The following is a 24,498-nucleotide window of genomic DNA, read 5'->3' as shown; positions in this document are numbered from 1 at the left end:
TATACCTTCTCCCGCCCTCTCAGCTCTGGTGTTGTGTGGTCTAGTGCTAGGGCAAACAAGAGACTTCAATTTTGGGCTCTGAAATTTAGATTTAAAAAAAAAAAAAACTGATATATTTAAATTCATACTTTCAAAAAGAGTCATTATTGAATTCAATTCTCCATAAAAACATCCTTGAATTGGTTGTGGTAGGTGGGCTTCATCCACCCAAGTTGTGGTGGAACTGTTAAGGTTAGAATAATTTTTGCCCTGGCAAAAAGACTACAATTGAAACAGTGTGAAATCCATGCACCCTCAATTAAAATAAACTAAACTAGTATTAACTTTAATAACACAAATATTTTCTTTCTGAGTATCCTTTGAATTTGAGAGATAATTTTAATGTTCCCAAAGTTATAATGAGGCAATCTTCAAAATATTATCTTAAAATCACCCCAAGTAGTCATTTAAACTTTCACCAACACAGCTTTCTTATTAGGGAATATGGAAAGTCAGACAGCAAGAACCTTCATCACTATTGCAATTACTTCTCAAATAAAACCCTTGTTTCATAATAATAAAATTAACATACAGACATTTTCTGTCCTCTTTTTCCTTATTTTCGGTTTATTAAAAGTCCATCTGCCACTCAAATAAAAGTTCTAAACTTTTAACAGCTAAAAGAATCCTCTTTCTCAAACCAGCGAAGTAAAACTTTCCAATTTTCCCAGAAACTGAGTTTTCCACTCACAAAATTTATTTTCGGGGTAAAATTTTTAAAAATTTCCACAATGAAAAGTAGATCTTTCTAATTTCCCCTCAAATTGAATTTTCCAATCAAAAGATTCATTTTTAAATATCATTTCCCCTCCCCAAAAATGAGAATGAATCTTTCAGGCATTCCGAAACTGAATAGAATCACAAGTAAATTTTTAAAATATTAGCACATGCAATTTTGATGATAAATCCAAGAATTTGAACAATGATCTTGGTTTTTTAAGATAGTGAAACCTATTAATCTAAATATAAAGATAAAAAGGAAAGCAAAAATGTAAAATGACGAACTTTCATTTGATTCGGCGAACCTAGGTTCATAGAGCATAACATAGTTTTTAGGTTCCTGCTACAACCCAGACCAGAGCGCATACCCAGTGGAATCGAGTAGGCCAATCCAGGTTTTAAAACATCAGTATATTACCAGTCAAAAAATGCTCAGGGGAGCAAGAATACGAACAAGATTAACCGTACAATCACAATAAGGCAGTTCAGTTCGAATACTTAAGACTGGACTTCTTGGTGACTTTCATGCATATAAATTCTCAGGCCACCATTGCAGCACTCATCCTTGTTCAGGGAAAAGTTGCCGAACATATCAAGTCAAGTATCCTTTTTTCCTCGAGGTAACTTTTGTACATGTGATTTACAAAAAATTTCGAAAAAATAAAGAAAATTTTTGTTCTTGTCCTAGTATATTCTGCTCATCTGTGCATTAGCCTCACATTTGGGATCACTTCTGCCCGTATACCCAAGAACGAAACAAAAAGAAACCAAACCAATTAGCAGGAAGGATCTTCCCCCCTCTGCTTTATCAGTAATGAGATTTCCCATTCCCTTATTAACTAACCAATGCATAGTGACTAAAAAGAATGCAAAAATGCAATTCATGAAGGCCATTGATCAGGTACTGTAAGAAAATAGGTGGTCATGGCTTTTCGAAACCTTCTCTTGTACTGGTCAGGAGAAATAATGGTTGGGGAAGCATTCTTAGGGCCGCCCAGTATACCAGATGCCTTCACCCATGTCTCCAGATGCTTGTCCCATGTGTACTGTCTCATAAAATCAATGATACCCAAAACCAGCTCCTTGCGCTCCTCGTCAACACCAACCAACAACGAATAGTCCATGACATCAACAGACTGAACAAACATGACAGACAAATAATAATCATTAAGCAGAGGAACAAATTTCTGTGACCCTACAATGTCATACAATAAACAAGTGCGAGAAAACTGAAAAAAAATCATTCTGTGATTTTCAAAAATGCTTCAAAACTGGCCGATACAAATCTCTAATGAAGCAATCAAAAAAAAAAAATTTCTCATTGTGTGCGACTTCTATTTCTGGAGCAAACTTCATCATTGTACAGGTTATCTATATTTCAAAAATCCTTCTGCATGTCAGAAAATATAGTAACCTGAGATCATACAGATTGTTGAAGTCATCAAGGGAATCACATCTTTTCAGCCATTTATCCACAACTAACAGAGCTAGTAAGGTATTGCCTATTAATTTAGTGTTGAAAAGAATCAAAAATCAATTTTCAATACAAAAGCAACAGATAAAATTATAGAAGTATTTTCAAAACAAACTATTAATTATTAGAAGCACCAAAACAAAAGTTCAGAAAAAATAGAGCAATTATTATAAATCTCGGCTTTTAGGAGCAAAATTAACTTGCGTTAAAGAAGTATGCGCTGTACAAACCTAGGGGAAAATCTAACTCATACATAATGACAGGAGAAATGAGGTCAATATTAGTTTCAGAAAACACATGGAAGCTGCAATAAATCTCACCAAATCCCTAGTAGCACACCAAATATTCATCATCTGTCATGATTTCAGTGAGTGAAATAATGTTAAACTAACTAAAATTCGCAGCAATGATGCACTCTAACAAATAATAATAAAAACTTACAGCTAGAAAGGATGTATCATTCCACACAGCTCTCTCTAGTCTTCTCTTTGCCTTGCTTCCAAGAAATATGGGTTTTGTACGCAGTGTCTCTAACAAATTCATATCTAAAAGCACTTTGTTTTTCCCAGTTGTATCAGGATTGTAACGTGATCGTGCAGAGCCCTTGAGATCATAAACCCTAGAGATACATCTCTTGAAAAAAAGGTTCTCCATCACCATCAAATCCATTTTTGTTTCTTTGCCACCTTTCAGATATTTGACAGTAACCTGCAATTACATCAACAAGCTGAAATCACAAGAGGAATGAGAAACTTCTAAACACATGCCCACCCACCACAGTCCTCAACCCAATATCGTAAATAAATAAATAGCAAGAACAATGTGAAGGATAGCAACTCAAGGTAAAGCCAAACCTGATAAATACCAAGAATTTTAGCAAGACAAGTTGGACTTCCTGAGTCAAGAGAATCGGTCAAATACTTGAAATATTCAGGTGCAAATTCCTCAAAAGAATCCAACTCAGTCTTGGTGACTTGTTTTATAATGAATCTCTCATCCAATGACCGGGCAAAATAAACTTTGCTTTTCCCGCCTTCTGCCCTCCATGTCTTGCAGCGGCTCAAAGAACGCACAAAATCTACTTCACTTGGACAGCATTTCTTTCGAAGAGCATCAAACTGCTTTGCAAAATAACAGGTGACAGAAAACTTCATCCTCCCCCCCGTAATTGAATAATTATCCCCAAATGATATTCTAAGGTGTGGAGATTTCTTGGGATAAATAGATAAGTTACCAATCGATGATGAAGCATCTTCAGACCCATAACTTCCACAGTGCATATAATCCAAATCCAGAGAGCCAAACGACTGCCAGGCTGTAAAACTGTATGATGCAGAATCTTCTCTGCTTCCGTCATGAGCACTCCAGTTTCTTTCATGCTCATTTGACTTATTGGCAACCCAGTCTTCATAGTTCTTTGAACTGAGTGCATATGATATAATACTAGTGGGTTCGTCGTCATAAACAGCAATAACTAAATTATCGTGGCCCACTGGTGGAAGCAACAACCGGACCCCTTCAGCTATATGAGATGCACAAGAGATATGCAAGGGTGCTGAATTATGTATAAAACTCAACTTCTGGTCCTCTCTAGGTAGTGTTGGAGAATTGGTTCTTAAAATGTTTGAAACTGGATCTCTAACCATACTCTTGTAGTCCCCAGAAGCATGGAAAGATCTTACTGTAGACAAATGCATAGAAGGGAGCAATCCTTTCCGAATTCTTTCTTGGACTCTTACAGCAGAATCAAATGAATACACTCTTACAGGTGAAATTAGCCTTTTGAAAGGTGAAGTGTCAATCTGATTTATTTTTGTGCCAGGACCAGTTTGGGGTCCATCTGCCTGTACCATACAAGGACTCTGAACTTTTACTGGAAGTTGATCTGTCCCTGTCCAAGCAGAATCTATTTTATCAGAGAGATTGGGTTCAGGACAAGGGACACTTTCAAAGAATGTTTTGTTGACAGAAGCATCCCCATCAGAGTGCATCTCCTCCTGTTTCTTATGACAACTTGCGGCTGACATGGAGTCTTGAGGAGCGAAAGGCTCAAGCAGCGGTAAGTCTGGGTCCTCCAGCAACTGTAGATCATTCTGGGGAGACTCCTGTAATTTCAAATTCAAAGACTCAGATAGGCTTTCTCCAGGAGAACAGTCATGCTTGCCATCATTTAAATACAAATCACGCTTAGACTCCTGCAGCTCAGCATCAGATACATTCCCCTGCGTAACGTTGAATATAGAACTCCTTGTTTTAAGTAGAGAGTCCAATAAACAAAGCCGATTATCCCAAACATGAGAACCAATCAACAGAGAACGTCTCAAGCGATTGAGTTCCAGAACGTCTACTGCTACTTGACCTGATTGTGAAGTTTCTAAAGTAGCTGATTGCAGCAAAACCTGTTTACAAGCAGGTAGGCTAATCATGTAGACAGAAAAGTTACTTATAACATGTTTAAAAAACAGAGAAAATTTCTCAGAATGAACAAATAACTTTATTAATAAGGAAATAAACTATTACAAAGAGGACAAAATGTCTTCCAAAAACAGGAAAAAATTGAAGTAAACAGAATATATTAATTAAGCAAAGCCCTCCAACCTTTTTTTTATCCACCAGGAAGTCCCCAAAACCTGCCAAAAGAACACCAAAGAGAAGCGAGAAAAATAATTCTACTCCAGAATAAAATCAGTGGAATTCTTCTCCCCTTTAAACACCCTAGCATTCCACTTCAAACAAATATGCCAAATAATTGGCAAGATAGCATGCTTCCAAAGAAGCATCTTCCCCTACGTCCCAAAAGCAACAAACTTATGAAGAAAGTGCTCCTCCAAATAACGGCACGCTCTACTTTCATCAAGAAAATCAAACGATCTATTCCCATATACCTAAAGAAAGAAAAATGCATCACAATGTGTGCGATGGTCTAGCAATTTGGGAAACAAAGAATACAAGCATCTGGAGTCAAGGTTTTGTTCAGCCTTGTTACGCATAAGAAACACTAGTATTAATCTGATCCCCTGTAAAACCCCATTCTTGTTAAAGCTCACATCCCCAAACACTTCCTCATTTCAAACATTCAACTATTCCTTGAAAAAATTCAATTTCTATCACAAATTAACAACCTTTTTAACCTTTCAACCTACACTCACTACAGGCATCCGTAACTACTTTAACAATGTCAGGATGAATCAACCATACCTAAACAGAGGGGGGCCCCAATTCACCTAACCTGACTCCACGATAATCAAACATGCACAACCCTAGGCAACATTTATTGGGAAACATTAGGAATCGCATCCTCCCTGATAAGTAAACAAAAACTTATCAACAGAAGTGGTAACCAAATGAGGTCATCAGACAAACCAAGTAAGCATTTGACTGAGCAATTATCTCCGAGGCCACACTCCCTAATAAAGTTGTCCCCCATGTACCAAAAGTAATCCAACAGCTCTAAGCTTCTCAAGTGAATATATAATAACATTAAAGTTGCCTCCAAAACCCAATTAGAGAAACGAAAATATCCCAGAAGAAAATTCCTTCAAAAGACTGTTTATTCCAGGAACTTGTTATAGAAAAAGACAGATCGGAGTCCATTTCAGCGTCACAAACTTTTTTGTTTTCACACCAGAGGGCTCTTAACAATCTTTATGTTATGAAAGAGTACGAAAATAAATATAAATAAAGATTATATTTTCCATATTTTATTTGATTGAATCAAAAAGAAACTTTGGGATTGCTGAAGCTGAATCAAATACCAATATGAAAGAAAAGAAATATAGAAAGCAATAGAGCCATCATAGTTTTTTTTTTTTTTTTTTTTACTTGGAAAAGAAAAGAAAGAGAATCGAAGCAATTGAATGTCCGACTTGGGCCTATATGACATGATTGATCAATAGAAATACTCCAACACTCCACCTTTGTCATATATTCCATACATCACACTAGATAGATATCATATTCATGGAATACGATTCACTTTCAAGATGTCTACATAATGATTATGCCCTAGAGACCGAATGAATAGCGAGTCGTTTATATTAGGTTATTGGATAAGTACAACCAATCTATTCTAACTATCAAAATCAATCAAAATAGAAAATTTTTTATCGAATCAAAAGATCTTTCCTTTAAGGGTCGGGGGTAAAGATAAACTTTTTTTCTTGTGAAAAAAAAAACATTTTAAATTAAATATTATAAAATGAATAAATTAAATAGAAATATTAAACAATAAATAAAGAATTAAAACTAAAGTTACCGAAGACAACTTCTCCTATCTTTTTCGAATATTATACCGGATTAAATCAATGAAAATTGGAATGAATCAACGGATTGATGGGTCTATATTTTTTATGTTAAATTTCCACTTTACCTAAAAGTCTAAGTTGTTAGGTTGTGGGCTAACAACGTATATCAAGCTTTAATACCTCCCCCGCACATGCAGCCCGACAGCACGTGGAGAGATAAATACACAATAAATTTTTAAATACCACAAAATAAATGCGGGCGACGAGCCTAGAACCCAAGACCTCCTGGTAACCAACTCTGATACCATGTTAGATTACCACTTTACCTAAAAGCTTAAGCTGTTAGGTTGTGGGTCAACAATGTATATCAAGCTTTAACATTTTAGACTAAATACCTTTAGATCATAATTCTAATTACTTTAAGTGCACTCACACCCTTCAGCCCCTATTCAAAACTAAGGAGATATATTAGAAGCACCACGGGTGTGCAACCCAAAGGCCAAAGAAGAAATTACGAAGATATTAGACCTAGAAATCAATGGCAGTTTCATAATTCACATATTGCTGCCTACTGTACTTTAAAAATAAAAAAGTGAATAAATAATAGTGTTCTAAACCATCCTTTCAGTATTGAGGGAAACAATGACAAGTTCAAAAGCACTATAATTTCTTTCCCTCTACGATAACCAAAAAGTAGTAGAAGGGGCCAATTCAATGATAAATTCAGGAAAACACTCTTGATTGAGTGAATTGGTAGAAAAGGATTCATGTAGCCGATCCCACCTAGTGGGACTTAAGGCTTGTTGTTGTTGTTAGACCAATTCAATAATATTTTTACTCCTCTATTAGTCAAGATACCCCTCCAAAACCCCATAACTCTCCCAAATTCCCATCATAGTAAAAGAAAAATTCCAAAAACAGTCCTCGTCTAACTACCATCAACAAGGAGGAGATATGATGTCCCTCTCACCTTCACTTCTGCACAGATAATATCTATACACCAGTGCAATTTTCCTTTTCTGCAAATTAGCTTGAATCAAAAGCTTGTTTCTAGCCACTCCCAAGCAAATTTATGGGAGCTCTAGTTTTCTATATGGCCATCCATGCTAACAACCTGTCTTCAACAAAACAAAGACCTAAAATCCATAATTCTGAAAAAGAGCTCACCTCGAAGTTCTAACTCATTTATTACCCATCCTTCCCCTATCTATTTGCGAAAGAACCACATAAGCCATCAAAAAAATAAAAACAATAGAAAATCTCGATCTCCCAATCCTGTGCCCTCCTAATGATAGTAACATCCCACATAACCTTGTGTCTTAAATATGCAAATAAGAGCTCACAAAGATCGTCTTAATTTCTGGCCAACAGGAATAATTCAATAAACTATAATTGCAGAGAAGAATCCCAAGCTAGCAGACATGCCAAAAGAGAACAGACTCCCACAACAACGAAAGAAACATGGCCAGTAAAGAACTCCCAACCTTCGCTTGTGTTCTTCCACAACCCCATCCCATACAGTCCCCTCCCCTCAATTATCCACCCATTATGGTCCCTTCTATATTTAGTCCCAATCACCATCCTCCACAACTCTTCTCTTTCTACCATAAATCTCCATAACCATTTAACCAATAAGGGCCTATTAAAGCTGGCCAAATCTTTGATCCCCAACCCCCCCTTCCATTATTTTACCACCTCCCACCTCTCCAAATGGTACTTAACACCTCCCTCACTACTGCCCCACAAAATTCTTAAATGGATCCCTCCTATTCTCCTAGCCACCAAGCCTAGAATGGGGAACAGAGATATGAAACATACAGGCAAGTTCGGTAAAGTAGTTCTAATGAGTAATTCAGAATTCTCCCTCTTTTTGTGATACAACTACTTTTCCAACCCAATAACTTCTCGAATCTTTCCAGTGCTGGATCCTATTTCCTTTTATTCCTTGAATTTAGCCCATGGTAGAAACCTCAAATGAGTAAAGTGGAGAGTCTCCACTGGAGACTGCCCACCCAACACCCCCAAAACATTTCTAAGCCTCTCACATTGAACTTCTTTGATGAAATTAACTCAAAAGCTTCCCCAGGTACACCACCAACCCTGAGATTGTTTTAAAACAAAGCAACATGCACCTTAAATTAAAATTTTCTCACAACCCAGAACCATCAAATATGAGACTGCAGTATGCAAAAAAGCAAAAGAGAAATAACCTTCTAATTCATGTAAACCTTCCCCATAGTAAAACTTGTATCCCCACAGTGAAACTTGTAACGTGGCCATGACCCACTGCTACAATTAGCATTTCACTGAGAACCTCCATGGCCAAATGAAGAGAAAATAGGAGAGAGGGTCCAATTCCCTAAGCACCCTAGGTGAATGAAAGAACACAACTGGTGTTTCGGTTGACAAGAATGGAAACGATAGGTGAAGAAACCTCCACCAAAAACCGATCTTGTCCAACACAGATAAGAAAGTCCCAAAAAACATGTTGGTAAGCTTTTTCCATGGGAGCTTAGAAATTTCTTGATCTGTCTTCGATTAATTTTCTATTGACCAATTCATTAGCGATAAGAACTGCATTGACGATTTGTCTTTCCTCCATAAAAGCATCCTTGTATGGTCCCACTGCCTCCCCCACCACATCCTTCAACCTGCTAGGTAACATTTTCGATAATAATTATTCACACATTCCACCAGGCTAATGGGTCAAAACTCATTAATAAACTCCACCTATTCGCAATCAAAGTAAAAAGGAGCTGTTCGAGTTGTTAACAAAGTCCCTTGTCTCAAAGATATTAGCAGGAATCTTGAGTAGCTCTTCCTCAACAATCCCCAATTCTCGTGAAGAAAAACAAATTGCTCTCCAAGGTGAATAAAGTTTTGGGCCCATCTAGCTATGAAAAACAGTTATCATTTTCCATTATATTTATAAAAAAAAAAAATACAAAAAGTTACCTAATTTTTTCATTTTTACAACATTTGTATGAAATAAATGAATGACAATAAAAAATTTTGGCACTATTTTCTTGCAGAAGTAGTTATATTTTTTTATTTCTAATTTTTCAAATAATTACAAAAAATGCCATCTTGTTTTATAATTTTCTAAATCAATATAAAAAATTTAGAAAACATCTCATTATTTTCTAGATTTCTTACTCTTTGCATATGGAAGCATGGAATTCAAATCTTGGACTTTGATTTGTGCAGATTATGTATTAAGTTTCTTCCAAACTCGCACAAAACCAAACCCAAGCCTCAAAATCCATGATCCCAAATACAACCTCAAATAATTATCGGAAAAATTGAAAAACAAGTTGCCTTTTTTGTAATTATTTTGAAATCTAAAAAAATGAAGAATTGTTTCGCACATATAAACAAACTCTTTATTTTCTACCTTTTTAATATGAATCTTGAAAAACTTAAAAATAAGCTAAAACTTTTACACTTTGTGTAAACTAAAAAATTGAAAATCAAAAATGTTTTCCATAACTAAACATGCTCTTTGTGTTTCCCCTTCCATAACTAAACAGGCTCTTTGTGTTTCCCCTTCTTTAAGCCAAAGGACCCGAGACTTTCTATCCTAGAAATTTCCCCCATCCCTAATACACCAGAAAGCTCTTAAAGAAAAAAATCATCCTTCCCTACCCAAAGGAGATCCCCTCTACTGCCTCTTTGCTGTCCAGCTACTTGATTCCCTTTAGAAGGTTCTCTTTCCTGAGAACCAAGTCCCCAATTCCAGCTTTTATGCCCTTCAGTTTTGCACTCCTCGCAAGGCTTACATGGCCTTCTACTAACATTCCTTTCTACCATTTATACTCTGTCTTTAAACCCCTCAGGCCCTCGATCTTAGACCAACTCTCAAAACAGGAAAGTACAGGGCCTGTCCATCCTTCCCACTTCTATGAAGATGGGATAATGACTGAACAATGGTCTAGGAGTTCTTAAACAGCACTTGGATAACATTCATCACAACCAGTTGAAATCAGGAACTGTCAATTCAAGAAAAAGTAAGGTCCTCCCCAAAGGTTAGACAACAAGAATAGAGTAGTAAATTAACAGTCTCTAAACTGCCTGAACTCTGCAGTAACTGTCTCCTTTCCTCACTTCTTTCATGGGCATAAGGAACTATGTTAAAATCCAACCCCCCAGTACCCAAGAGTAGTTCCACCTTTCCCCCCAGTTAAAGGAAGTTCACAACGCAATAGATCCCTCCTCTCATCTTCATATGGATAATACACCCCTATGGAAAGCCTCATCAAACCATCTATTTATCCATGAAAAGAAATGAGATCAAGAAATCCCGCATGAAAAATTAAAGTCCTACAACTAAACAACTAAGGCCTTCCTCAGAACCCAACTATCTCCAACTGAGCTATTAGTTTCAAGTGAAGATATTGCTGATCTCTGGTTCCCCATAAACTTCTTATAATAATGCTTGTTTAGTGAATCCATGTTGGCTTTCTGTCAGCCCTCCATTCCCTTAAGTTGTTTTTCATCCCTGATCTGTTTTTAAAAACATCTAAACTCCCTCCATTCCAAGAGAGAATACACTTCATACAAGGTTGCATGAGAACTCCCATGGCCCAAATGGCCCTCCAAGTCTTTCCCTTTCCCACCAACCCGATCAATAATCGATTGAAAACCCCAGCCTCTGAAGCTCTCTTGATGCTGCTGCCACTGCTAGCAGGCTTCTTCAAGCAATTCTTTTCTTCTTCGCTCCTTTTTCAACGTCTTCAAAGAGTGTAAGCCTTCAAACTCCTTGAAGGACATCCCCACAATTTTATTCAAAGCCATTCACCTTCTTAAGGACCCAACTGGTGGCCGTCTTCTCAAAACTTTCCTTCTTCCCCTTCAGAGAGAATTCTGGTTCCAACTGCACCTCCGGCAGTATACAATTCAGCACCTACTTCAAAGCCTCCTTCAACTTTGCTTCTCTGAGCTCCAAATCCTTCAGAATAATGGCTAATGGCTCAACCTGATTTGGCCACCATTCGAAGCACATCAAGTTCAACCCCCCATGACTCCTCCAGCCTGCCAAATTCCCCAACTGGAAGCATTCTTATTCCCTGGTTTCTGGGAGACTCATCCAACCCACCACTAACCCCCCACAGCCAACAACCCAATCCATGTGCCAAGGAAGAGACAATTTCTGTCAGCCTTTCTCTGAGCCCATCTTCCAAATCATCCTGAGCACAAGGTTTTTCTCCCTAAGACACAGGACCCTCCTTACTACAGAAGCCTCCAGCAGGGCCTTTAAAAGGATTAGAAAGGTCCAAAAGAGGATATAGACCTTCCTCTAAACCCAGTCTCCCTACCAGGTTAAATGAGCTTCTTGCCCTTATCCTTCCCAAAGCCCAAAAACAGACCAGGAAATGGGCTTTGCTTTTCAGGTTCTGTTAGGCAAAATGTCAGGCCTTCTCTCAGCACTTTAAAAAGCCCACCAAAATGTGCTCTAGATAAATAGCCAGCCCAGAAAATTTGAATTTGGCCCCAATGCAGCCGAGCTGTCTCCCACTACCTTAGGATGTCTCCTTCAGCACAAATACATGCGAATCCGCAATTAAGGTCATGCGCATTGTCCCCAACTCTGCTTGCCTCTGCAACGCCAACAAATAGCTGCTGCTCCTTTCACATACCAATCTACACACAAAAATTCAAGCCACCCCACATAGGCCCCTTAATAGCCAACCCTCATATCCTCCACCCTCCTTCCGCTTCACCAACCAAGCATGTTAAGTAATATTAACAGGCCGCTTTAATCCCTAACAGGAAAATATTGACTAACTCTTCCCCCATTAGGGATCTGCACTGGCACGATCACAAATCTCAATCTGGTACTTGTATATCTTCCACCAACCATTAGCCATCAAGCCTTTTGGGAAGATTAAGACCAACGTCATTAATCTTTGACATCACCAAACATCCTCCCAACCTCATTGCACTTCAGCTCTAGCATTAAAATTCTCTCACCCACCACCATAGAAACTGTCTCAACTCTTGCGTCAAACTGAAAGTCTTGACCAAGCCTGAAGGAGCCATTTGCAGCGCTCTACACCCCAAGCACAATAAGGATCTTCTCCCTCTCCTTTATTCCATAACCCTCAATCTGTCTTCCCTTCATCTTTCAAAACCAAATCAAATAACTTGCTCTCTATGAAAAAAAATTTTGGAGTGATCTCTCTCATGCTAACTGCTCTTCATTCCTTCAAATTCTCTCTAAAATCAACTCCAGTAGGGCTAATGTAGCTATCTACAAACAAATCAACAAAAAAAACTGAGAAGAAAGACCTGATTTTACCACTCATTAGTCTCCAACTCGCAGCATTTGAAACAAATAATTACTAATTCATGAATGGCTGAGAGAGAGAGAGAGAGAGAGAGAGGAGGGTTCTGCTGAAAGTCATCAAGATAACAGCAGCAGAGAGAGAGAGAGATGGATATGCGATACGCAGCACCACTTTCGAAGAACTAGTCACTAGTTTGTACTTACATTGTAATCATTTCGTTCCTTTTTAAGTAGATCTCTGAGCACCATAATGTGATCCTCGAATTCACTTGCATCTGATGGTTCATATTCAGTAGCCTTCTGTTCAAAGTTGTACAGTGCATCAGATATCTCCACATATAATGTCTCCATTTTGCTCATAAGCTGATAGGAGTGAGGTTAAACCAGAGGTCCAGAGAAAAAGGAAAACAAAACAAAAATTATGATCAGTTCTATTACTAGCATATGCAGAAATGTATCAGGGAAATAAGAACTTTGGACTCTCACCTCAGCAGCTTCTTTTCTTATCCACTTCTGTTGAGCAAAGCCATTGAATTCAAGCACCGATGCAGGTAAATGAACAGAAAGAATATCAATAGGGGAATAACGGAAGAATGCAACCATGCCCCCGAACCTATCCCATAGAAAAGCATTTATAGTCATCACCATCATCATAGCCAACAAGAAGACATATAGCGAGCTTAAAATTTAATATAGCATGTACCCATAATAACGAAGGCAATCCCTTTGCAAAGAATGGCCACAATTTGCGATGCGATTAGCAGTTGCATGGTTTGAAAAGCTAAGTTCCAAGAATTTTCCAAATGAAAGCCCCCAGGCAGCATCTGACATAACAACCCTACGAGTTGCAGGTGGAACCCCATCCTTTGGAGCACACTTGAGACATCGATGCCACATCCATATCTTTCCATCACGTTCCCCTGGTAGGTTCAGTGAGGGAAGGCGTCTAACATTAATTGTAAGGCTTCCCTGCTGGTGGGTATAACATTGGACATGGGCCTCAGCTGGCTCATAACAAACCCGACAATATGATGTCTACAATATCAAGCGAGATTAACTCATAAAATTACATTAAGAACTGAGCATCAGAAAGAAATTAATAGAAGAAACCAGGAATGAGTTACCTGATCAAGCAGGTCATCACGAAGATATCTCCCAAGAGGCTTATCAAAACTACCATAAAACTTAATTCGCAAGAGGCGAGAGCGTTCACATACAGTTCCCTTCAGGCAATGGCTTGAGAAAGATACTAATATGCTCTGGTGACTGTCAGCAGCTGAGAAGTATTCTGCAGAAAGTTCATTTTCATCAATCCTTTCTGGTCTTGCCAGTTCATTAATTTCTTCAGATTGTCTCCCCTCTTCAGCCATTGATTCCAGCAATTCAGGCTGGGAATGATTTTTAACATCAGAAGGAAACGCAGTAGGCACCCTTAAGCCCTCACACTGTTTCAGGGAAAATGAGTCCACACGCACCTTAGATACTGAATCGTCTCTATGTGCATCACAGAGTATATTTACACCTTTAACTCTGCAGTCCATGGAAACCGGGAAGGGAGGAAGATGGCAAGGATTAAAATGCTCAGATGATGAATCCCAACCTCTAAGTTCCAGATTAAGGTCCTCACATCCTTCACTTTGATCTGAAAGATCAGTCACTGCTTGAAACGCAGAAACAGAAGAATTAGAGATAATTGAAATAGCATTATCAATTGCAATCCTTTCTGGTATAGTAATTGACGGTTTCAGTGTTATCCTGGGAAGACTGGCACCCTCATCAGCAAGGAAGGAAGTCTCGAGGGATAAATGGTGGGCTGCAAAAACAGCATATTGAACAACATGCTTAACCTTCTTTAGCTCTTCATGACATGCGCCCTTCAGCAAAACCTACAATGTGAAGCCACAACAATTCAATCAAGATCAGAAGGTACAGGTTAAATGTTATGCTTAATCGAATGCCTAAAGGAATGCAAATTATGAGGAAAACTAAAAGAAACATATGTAAGCATTATGTATGTACACACTATGATAGTCCGGTAAAGTCCAAATGGGACAAAATGAACAATGTCAACGGAGCATGTTTTCACCTCTCAAAAAATATCATAGAGAAATATTTTCAAACACAAATATTAAATTAATTTGTGGACTCTGGTGGCAGTTCACAGAAGCATATACCATGATCCCACTCCCCCAAAGGGAGCACATCAACCACAACCACTCAGGGCTAGCTACATATCTAACGATACCTAAAAATACCATCAAGAAGCACAAATAATTGAAGTACTACCCTTTTCACCTTCCAAAATAACCACTATATTTCAAAAGAACAATTCAAAATTACCCTTGGATGATCATTACTGTTCCAGTGTATTGTTGCTTGAGTTCTTCCAAGGACAATACACAAATCATTCCCACTCATCCCTACAAAGCTAAAAAGGAAGCTGATTGTTGTGACATGAGAGCCCAATTATATGATAGGTTGCATTGCTGGATCCAAAGGAAATTAAACCTTCAAACAAATTGAAGATAAGGGTACTACATTATTTTAGTTATCCATCTTTTGCAACAGGAAAATAGAAAAAAGAAGCCATATAGAAGACTCCAAGTAGAAAAAATGCACAATCAAAGCTGGGACCAAAAAGATGCCATAGAAAAAGGGCATTAATCCAACCTATTAACCACCGACCTAAACAAAACCTCTTTTGAAAGAGCTATTTTATAGAAATTTGAAATTTTCTCCACAAAGAAGACTCCCAAACAACTATTCCTTCACTGGTCTCAAAAACTTCAACTCTTAAATCACATTTTCTTCTCCTGCCACTTCGCAATCCAGCCAACAAAAAAAATAATTATTTTATAAATTATTTAAAAGAGTTAAAAATGCAGAGTAGCAATAGTAGCAACAACAGTAGTAGTTGTAGTAATTGGAAATAATTATGCTAGATCATGGTTCGAAATCGCGGTCGCGCGTAATGTCGCGTAACAGTCGCAGGAGGTGGGAGATGCGGGTGTTACGTAACAGGAAGCGGGCGTAACAGTCGTGAATTTTTTTCACGCACGCACAACCATGCCAAAATCGAAAAATAAGCATGAAATCCATTAATACATGATTTTTAATGAATTTTAAAGGTCTTCATTCAACCTACAAATGCTTTTTAATAGGCATTATGATTTTTATATTAATTTTAGTGCGCTGTTTACAAAAAAAAAAAAACATATTTTTTAATAATTTACATTACTTTAAAATTTACAACTTAACAAAATAAATATGAAATTGTAAATCTTACAATTTAATTATTTAAATGGTAATAGACTTGAACTTAAGTCACTTGAGAGTTGAGACTTGATTAACTGTGTACAAATTAGAATTTATCATAAATTGTAGATCTAATATTAAATTATTAATTGTCAAGGACCTCAAGGTATTTTAAAAAATAAATATGTAGAATATTAGTTAATAATTTTTTACTAAATCTGTACTCTAAGTTTCTAAGTTCTAAGTTCTAGGTTTTAACTCTCTAAGAGTCTAAGTAACTCTATAAATTTTATATTTTAAAAACTTTATACTAATTTTTTTATTTTAATTAATAAATTCTACTTATACAATCACTAATAATTTATAATTGTTAATTTGTATTTTAATTAAATAATAAATAAACTAAATTTATATACTAATTATATTTATAAACTGAAATTATAAAACAAAATTTACAACTTATATACTAATTAGTAATTAAATAAACTGAAACTTATAATTTATATAAACTATAAATTGAAATTATAAAACAAACTAAATTTAAAACTGAAATTTACAATTTATATACTATTTAAATGAACTGAAATTTACAATTTATATACTAATTATATAAACTAAAATTTAAAACAAACTGAAATTTACAATTTATATAAAGCAATAAAGCATAAATTGAAATAATAAAACAACATACATATTACATACCCACTGGCCACCACCCACTACCCAGTTACCACTTACCCAATATACCCACTCCCGACTCCCACTCCCACGGAAGCTGCGAGCCTGCGACTGCAAGAGAGCTGCTGGCCTGCTGCAGCTGCAACCTGCAAGCCTCCAAATTTTGGAGGAATCAAAGGCTTCGAATGGAGGCTTCGAATGGAGGAATCAAAGGCTTGCTGATTTTTGGGTTCTTGGATGAAGGAGACGAATGACAGACTAAGGGAGACGAAGCTGTACGAAACAGATTTTGGGAGTTTTAGGGATTTCAAAGCTTCAGATCAGTAGATCGAAGCTGTACGTATGAAGCAGACGAAGAATCGAAGAGTGATTCGGGCGAAGAGGGAACTGAACTCAGCTTGCGGACGACAGATGTAAGGGTTCGAAGGCTCGAAGCTGCGTAACGGACGTTATGTTCCGTAACGTTAGTGTAACGGCCGTTACCCATGTGAATTTTTGGCTCGCTGCTAATGCGGCCCGAAACGGTATCAGAGACCTATTTTTCCGTTACGTAACGGCCGTTATTTAATACCATGGGCTAGATTACCATTTTACCTAAAAGATTATGCAGTTAGATTGGGGCAATGTATATCAGGCCTTAACACTCCCCTCTCACATGCAGCCCAACAGCACATGAGGAGACGAGCACACAATAAATAAAACCCATTACAAGGAATACAATTAATTTTTTTAAACACCACACAATAAACACAGGAAACAAGATTAAAACCTAAGACCTGCTCATAACCAACTCTAGTACCATGTTAGACAACCACTTTACCTGAAAGTTTAAGCTGTTAGATTGTGGGCCAACAATGTATATCAGGCCTCAAAAAATTAGATAAGAATTTCTAAATGAGGTATGTAGACACAAGTTCAAGTGTTCAACCCACTCAACTTTTTGGAAAGTTAAAACATCAAGGAAAATGCAGACTAAGAATCTAGAAAGATAATCCACAGTTCAATTGAACTGTGTCCTGAAATTTCACCAAGTCACCTGTGATTCATGATTTGCAAGGCAAGTCATCTCCCCTTATCTAATAAAATAAAGCATAACAATATAACAACAAAAAAAAATCTCAAGATAAACATTACCTGCACAAGCCACAAAATAGTCTCATGAACCTTCTTATATTAAATTATGGTCCTTAGTAATTAAAGCATTTTGACAGCACAATTTGATATGGCTGTAAAATTGAAATAGCAATTCAAATTTGAACATTGTCTCTTACCCATGATAAGTCAACTCCTAACATATCCAACTCTTCTTATACATATATTATTCAAAACTACAAGACTTTCCCCAGCAAATATAAAATTTTACATTGTCCGTGAATATCTATAATGACTTCCTATAGGGATGTCATAAAGTGGATCTCAAGGGCAATAATCAGAGCTACCCTGCCAAGATGATAAACCCCTGCCTATTGCCCTGGATCCTCAGGGCACAACTGGCATCCCCAACTCCACCTTATTAGGGCATCCACATCCCACCAGGGATCTGAACACCATTAAGTACCAAAAAATAATAAATGCATATAAACCTTTAAAGTAAACAATGCCTAAGCCATTATTAGAATCAATAACTTCCTTAATTTGATATATCATATTGTTGATAAAAGAAAGCAAAACATCATGTTAAGAAACCACAGACATTGTAATAAAAATACACAAGGATGTGCATATAGACATATATATTTTTATTTATATATTTATATCTTACATGTATTCGCCGTGGATCATAAGATAAGGGAAGTATTTTGTGGGAGGGTGGTTCCAGGCAAGAAAAACAATCCCCACATATTAACCCAAGTCTGCCTCTGTTCACAAAACCCATCCCAGCCATAAATCTGTTAAGAGGACTATCGCTATCAAACCTTATAAGGGTTAAGGGCTGGACCAAAGTGGAATATTCACAAACCAAAGCAGAGTGCTTCCATGAGGTCTAGACATTTGGTTTGAAAACATAAGATATTTAATACATATAAAACCAGGGGCAATATACGAGATCAAACAACTAAGCACTGGACACTGTGATGGCATGGTTCCACCTGAATGGCTTTTAAGCAAAAGCTAAAAGTTTCAAAAGTAAGTAGGTTCATATGCATACTCCAATTACATTACACATAACACCACAAGCATACTTTGAACTCAGAATTAATGATTAAATATTCAAATAAAATCACTAATTAACACTGAAAACATACCGTGCAGCCTAAACGCCTCGGACAACCTTCAAAAAACATCAGAGTTTTAGATGGTCTCTTGTTTGACAGATTGGCAGGCTCAAATTCTTCCAATACTCGCTCCACCCGGAAGAGTTCACAATGTCCTAATTGTGTTGTAGGAATATGATCAATGGATGGGGTAATAAGAGCACCAGTGCACCGGGCTATACGCTCCAGTAATGGCCTCTTAACATTTAAGACCAAAGAGATTTCTTTAGCTAGCAGATATTCTTGGGCATATGAAGACACACTTTTTTCTACCAGTAGAACATTTGGGCGACGGCCTTCAATCTTTGAAACAATTGTTTTGAGATGATTGATTTCCTGTTTATTAAAAAAAAAAATTGAATACTTCATTATAAAGATCATACAATCATGGCAAAGACAAATCAGTAAGGAACTCAAGATAGAACCTGTTGGAGTAATGTATCCAAAGATGCCAGCTGATTTGGGACTCTTTGATACTCGAGGGCTCCTCCTAGAAGAATTAATCTAGGATTTTTGTATTGTGAAATCATTCGTTTATGTTTTATATTTTTTGTACAAACTACTCCCTTTACAAGGATGCTGCATACACAAAACATACCAACTATAAGTTTTATAGATGGAGTTGTATAAGAACAGAAAACAGAGAATCTCCAAATATGATTCAACTTAGAAAATCTCAAACATATAATACCTATCACTTGGTCTTCCTGATGCTACACACTTAACCTTTACATAATCCCCAGGATCCATACTGCCTCCCCCGGTAGTATCCGGTTTCACAAAATTTGCAGCTTGCCATGCTATTGTTGTAACTATATTAAGCCAGTCTTCAATGCAATCTTTGCCCATATTGACACCCTCTGCCTGTAATAGCTGTGACACAAGAGCCCTAAAATGCCCTTGCACAACAGCTCTTAGGGGTTCTCTGTTTACCTCATTATGTTTCTCCTTGAGAGGAAACATTCTAGGAAAAGTACCACTAGATGAGAACATTGCACCAGACTCACCAATATCATCATCCTCATCATCATATGCAAAGAAATTGCCCTCATCTTCATCATCAGGTGGAGGAGGAAACCAAATGCAGCCATTTTTTTCAAAATCCAATAGCTTTTGCAAATGCTCATACTGGTTTCTAAAAATCGACAGATCATCAGGGCAATCATCAGTGTTCTCAGGATCCTGAATCTCTATCTCAGGCTTTTTTAAAACAGCCTGTGTATCACTATTAAATGGAGCATCATTCTGACACATTGGGCTTCCCTCACGCTCCTGCTGCACAGAATGCCCTACTCCCTGGGAAGTAAAACGAATCCTCGAGGGGCTTTCTGAAGGACTTGAATCTACTGACTTGAAACTGTAAAACTCATGCCTACCACTAACATTACTTGAATCTATATCCAAAATGTCATAACAGTATTCACTCGATGAGCGGAAAAAGTGCTTCGCAGACTCATCGGCCTCTTCTTCATCACTCCTACATTTGTTGACAAATTCAACGATGGATTCACATTGGAGAGTTCAATTAAAATTATGTCGCAATAGCATATTAACACGACATACAAAATAAAAGGTTTTACAGTTCAAAAGCATTAGAATGCAATGGCTAAGCTAATAGACAGAATAGTCACCAAATTCACTAAAACTATTCTAGAGTTAGCAATGAGATTAAATGAATAAAAAATAAAAGAGAACAAGAATCATTTCAAACGCAAATAGAACAAAATTAACAACTCAGGGCCTCTTCAATTGTGGAAAATAATTTTTATTTTCCATTTCTAAATTTCCAAAGAAAAACAAAAGTGCCATCTTATTTTCCAGATTTCATGTCTATAAAGAGTAGAAAATAATTGAAAGTCATTTTCCAACTTTTCTATGCAAACATTGGAATACTTGAAAACAAGACAACATTTTTGCAATTTTTTTAAAAAATGGGAGATGAAAAAAGATTGTTTTTTTCCCACAAATAACTTATGGACAGTTTTAAATGCCTCCAGGTAAATGAAGACATGAAGATTCACTAACAAACAACTTTATGCTATCAAAATCTTAAGTAATTTATGAACATGTTAAGCCTACCTAGTAAAAGAGCAGCGAAAAGAGTTGGACGCAGAAAAACTGCTACCAGTCACTTCGTTGTGAAAATAACCATCTTCCTGGGCTCCAAGAAAGCAATCAACTCGATCACCTTGAATGGGCTCGTTGCTTACATCAGCATCAAATTTTTCCCCGCTGAAACATGGTGATGGCGGCTCTGAGCTTCCTCGAGGACTGGCAGAAGGATAGATTTTATCACCATACCTTCTCCCACCTCCATGCCTAACACTAACCCTAGAGCAAAACTTACATGACTTTATGTATTGCCCATTCACAGCCTCTCTTTTCATAGCATCCGATGCAGCAACAACAGGTGATGGATAACCTCCTATACATTTCCCACAGAGCACCCTACCACATTTCTGGCAACAGTATCTCTGATAGAACTCCGAAAATGTTTTCTCACACTCACAACACATAATGGAACTGTTAAAGGACATCTCAAATTTGTCAGATAAACAAGAGAGATCTCTTCGTCCCCAAGAAATCCAAGACCTAACCTTATTTATTAGATTCAATAGTGAACTATCAGGAATTCCCATCAAACAAAATGCCCCCAACGAGTATAAGATGCAGTTCCTCGTATGTATCTTCCTCTCAGCTTGCCCAAATTTAGTATTTAGAGAAGGAAAAATTTAAAGCCCCGCGCAAATTTATCTACTCTTTTACAGTATCAACTATGAATAAAACAAAAGTAATAACGTGAGAATTGTCAAACCCAGAATAAAAGTAATGGGCGTTGTAAAGGATTACAGGGACCGATTAAAACTTGGGTGTGTATTTTTCTCCTCCATTTTAGGTTAAAACTGGATAAAGAAAAGGATGAAATTCCTCCCAAAATCACAAAATATCGAAGAAGAAGGAATTCTATAGATTTCAGATGGGGCTGAAATGCACAAGAGGAAGACTATTTACACTACAGGTTTGGATTACATACACCATCAAAAACAATACATGTTCTTAATCGATACACTTGAAAGAAGGAAACCCCACACCCTACCAACCGATTCCGGAGTTATAAAGAATGCATCCCCGGGTCGAGTATAGCATCACATCAACAGCATACAATCCAGTTCAGCGGCAACAATTATAGCAGCAAAATAAACAGAAAAGAAGAAAAAAAAAAACCCTAAATCAACCAGCTGAGACTGAAAGGCCAAACCCAGATCAACATCAGCAAATTGTTTCGTTTCAGTAACTTTCCACAAAAGAAACTCATGCTGAACGCAGAAACAAAAAACCCAGTAGCCCATAAAGCGGAGAGATCTTGAAATGGATTCAAAAAACCCAGAAACGAAAATAGTAAACCCCAGAAGAAGAAGAAGGTAGAGAGAGAAGCGGATTGGATTAAAGAAGAGGGAGGATTAGAATCAAAAGGAGGAAAAGGAGGAGTACGGAGAAGGTTCCCTTTCTTCCGGAATCGGCTCGCACCTCGAACAGCAACATAGCCAGCATCCCACTCTTCTTCTTTACCTTCCCCCCTGGTCTTGCTTTCATTCCCCTTCTTCCAAAGTCCTAACCCATTAAAAGTATTTTTAAAAAGCAAAAAAGCGTTTTTCAAAAGCACTTCCAACCTCTCTCCCTCTCTCTCTCTCTCTCTCTGCACAAACAACTGTTTTTTATGTTTAATGACTTCTTCTCCTTCCTTGATTTTTTATCCCTTTGCCTTCTCACTTTAGATTCCCTCCCTCCCCCATTGGTCAGCATGGTGTTTTAACTGGGGTTTTCAAGGGGTTTATTTAATATTTTTTATTTTATTGTTATTACTATTCTTTCAACCCATGCGCCTCCTCTCATCCTCTGGAACTGAGTCGGCTCAGTCTCTGGAATTTTTTCTTTTTTTAATAGATGCTCTGCTCTGTACAGTACAGGTAAATGGTCTTAAAGAGCCGGGCGAATCATTCTTATTTATTATTTAAGGAAACCCCATGCCCATTCCAATGTGCACAAAATAATTATATGCAATACATTACAGATTCATGGCTCAATCACCCTATGCTTTTCTCCTTTTCCTTTTATAACTTGACATGTAAAGGAGCCGCCCATCCGTCCATCCACCAAAACTGGGTAATTCTTCTTATGCACTGTTTCCGGACAGGCGTTTGCGATTGACATTTATAGGTTTTGCTTTTAGTTTATTTTTAAATTATGTAGACTTATGTTTCACAACATGAATTTTGGGGTTTTTTGAATTTATAATGGTCCGTTGAAAATTAATATATTTTGCACAGAATTTTACCCAAGGTTATAAAAATCAAAACCCAAATTGTCAAACTAATAATAATAAATATGTGCGAGTATGATAGAATTAAAATTTAAAGTTCAATGCATGTATAAATGGGTAAAAATTATCTGCATGTCATTCAATTGAGAAAGACTCGGAATAAACACTCTGCATACAAGATTTGGAATTCACTAATTATTGGATATTATACTAATGCTTGAACCTACTCGAACAGGATCCTATGTTAATGCTTGAATCTATTAAAGTAATCCAAGACAACACTTACATTAAAACATGGGTCTCACTTATGTGGATCCTAGTGTTAAGACGGCATTTTATCATTTTCCAATTCTTAGGAGGAGGAATCATTCCTAGCAAGTCTTTCTTTTTAAAATTTTCTTAAATTTTATATAATTGTAAATTTAATGCTAAAACTCCACTACATGACATTGCACAAGTATTTAAATAAACAAACTATAAAAAGCTATTAATAATTATCTTAAATGCATAAGCATAAAAATTTAGTAAGAACAGTTGGTATTTTAGAGAGACAATCAAGTGGTTAAAATTTGAGAGTTCTGCATTTGAGGTCTTAGGTTAGAATTTTTAAGGAGAAATTGTGATGCAGGTCTACAAAAACAAAAGGTTAGAGAGAAAGAGAGGGAGAGAATAATGGGATCGAGTAGAAAGAAGAAGAGGATGAGGAGGGGAGAATAGAGATGAAGAGGGAATAAAAGAGGTTGCTAGACACAAGGATAGAAATAGGGTAGGAGAAGAGTAGATGAGAGTTAAAAGAAAACAAATTTTGAGAGAGATTGAAAAGGGAAGGAAGAAGAAAAATGAGAAGGGAAGGTTGCGAGAGAGAGAGAGAGAGAGAGGAAGAAGAAAAATCAGAAGAGGTGAAGCTTACGCGTGGGCGCGCGAAAGAGAGAGAGAGAGAGAGGGAGGAAGAAGAAAAATGAGAAGAGGTGAAGGTTGCGCGTGCGCGCGCAAAAGAGAGAGAGAGAGAGAGAGAGAGAGAGAGAGGAACAATCTATAATCTAATTTCAAATGATAATTATTCCATACAACACACAATCACACTATTTACACCCAACACTACAACTAACACAGATAATTATAAAATAACCCCAACTAAAATAGAAAATTATAAAACAACCCTAGAGTACTTAAAATTCACAAAATAACCTTGATCTAACTACACTTCTACAATAACTAGAAATTTT

At 37.1% G+C, this 24,498-nt stretch overlaps 1 protein-coding gene across 2 annotated transcripts; it reads right to left on the bottom strand.

The window, feature by feature from the left end:
- Window positions 1-1,029: 1,029 nt before the first annotated feature.
- On the bottom strand, window positions 1,030-22,742 carry LOC131154039 (putative 1-phosphatidylinositol-3-phosphate 5-kinase FAB1C). Of its 2 annotated transcripts, XM_058106513.1 has the most exons (12): window positions 21,031-22,690; window positions 19,643-20,428; window positions 19,377-19,530; window positions 18,943-19,287; window positions 14,239-14,649; window positions 13,888-14,151; window positions 13,467-13,798; window positions 13,250-13,376; window positions 12,968-13,126; window positions 3,088-4,632; window positions 2,675-2,941; window positions 1,030-1,895 (listed from the first exon to the last, which is right to left on the bottom strand). In XM_058106513.1, exons 1-12 carry the CDS (start codon window positions 21,588-21,590, stop codon window positions 1,641-1,643), a joined length of 5,205 nt encoding a protein of 1,734 aa, XP_057962496.1. In that variant the 5' UTR covers window positions 21,591-22,690; the 3' UTR covers window positions 1,030-1,640. The 2 variants fall into 2 exon arrangements, with proteins under 2 accessions (XP_057962496.1, XP_057962495.1); XM_058106512.1 differs by having other exon boundaries at window positions 13,888-14,649; window positions 21,031-22,742.
- Window positions 22,743-24,498: the final 1,756 nt, after the last annotated feature.

The sequence above is a fragment of the Malania oleifera genome, chromosome 4 (genome assembly GCF_029873635.1).
Source record: "Malania oleifera isolate guangnan ecotype guangnan chromosome 4, ASM2987363v1, whole genome shotgun sequence".
Classification (NCBI taxonomy): Eukaryota; Viridiplantae; Streptophyta; class Magnoliopsida; order Santalales; family Ximeniaceae; genus Malania; species Malania oleifera.
Note: the sequence above shows the minus strand (reverse complement) of the source record. Positions and strands in the feature narration are given on the sequence as shown.

Excerpts from the sequence above, each read along its gene's own strand:
- LOC131154039 (XM_058106512.1), bottom strand. The coding sequence starts at position 21,590 with ATGGGAATTCCTGATAGTTCACTATTGAATCTAATAAATAAGGTTAGG. Across the intron at positions 19,288-19,376 it reads TGGATACATTACTCCAACAG|GAAATCAATCATCTCAAAAC; the intron begins GTTCTATCTTGA and ends TTTAATAAACAG. Across the intron at positions 14,650-18,942 it reads CGAGGCGTTTAGGCTGCACG|GTTTTGCTGAAGGGCGCATG; the intron begins GTATGTTTTCAG and ends TTCACATTGTAG.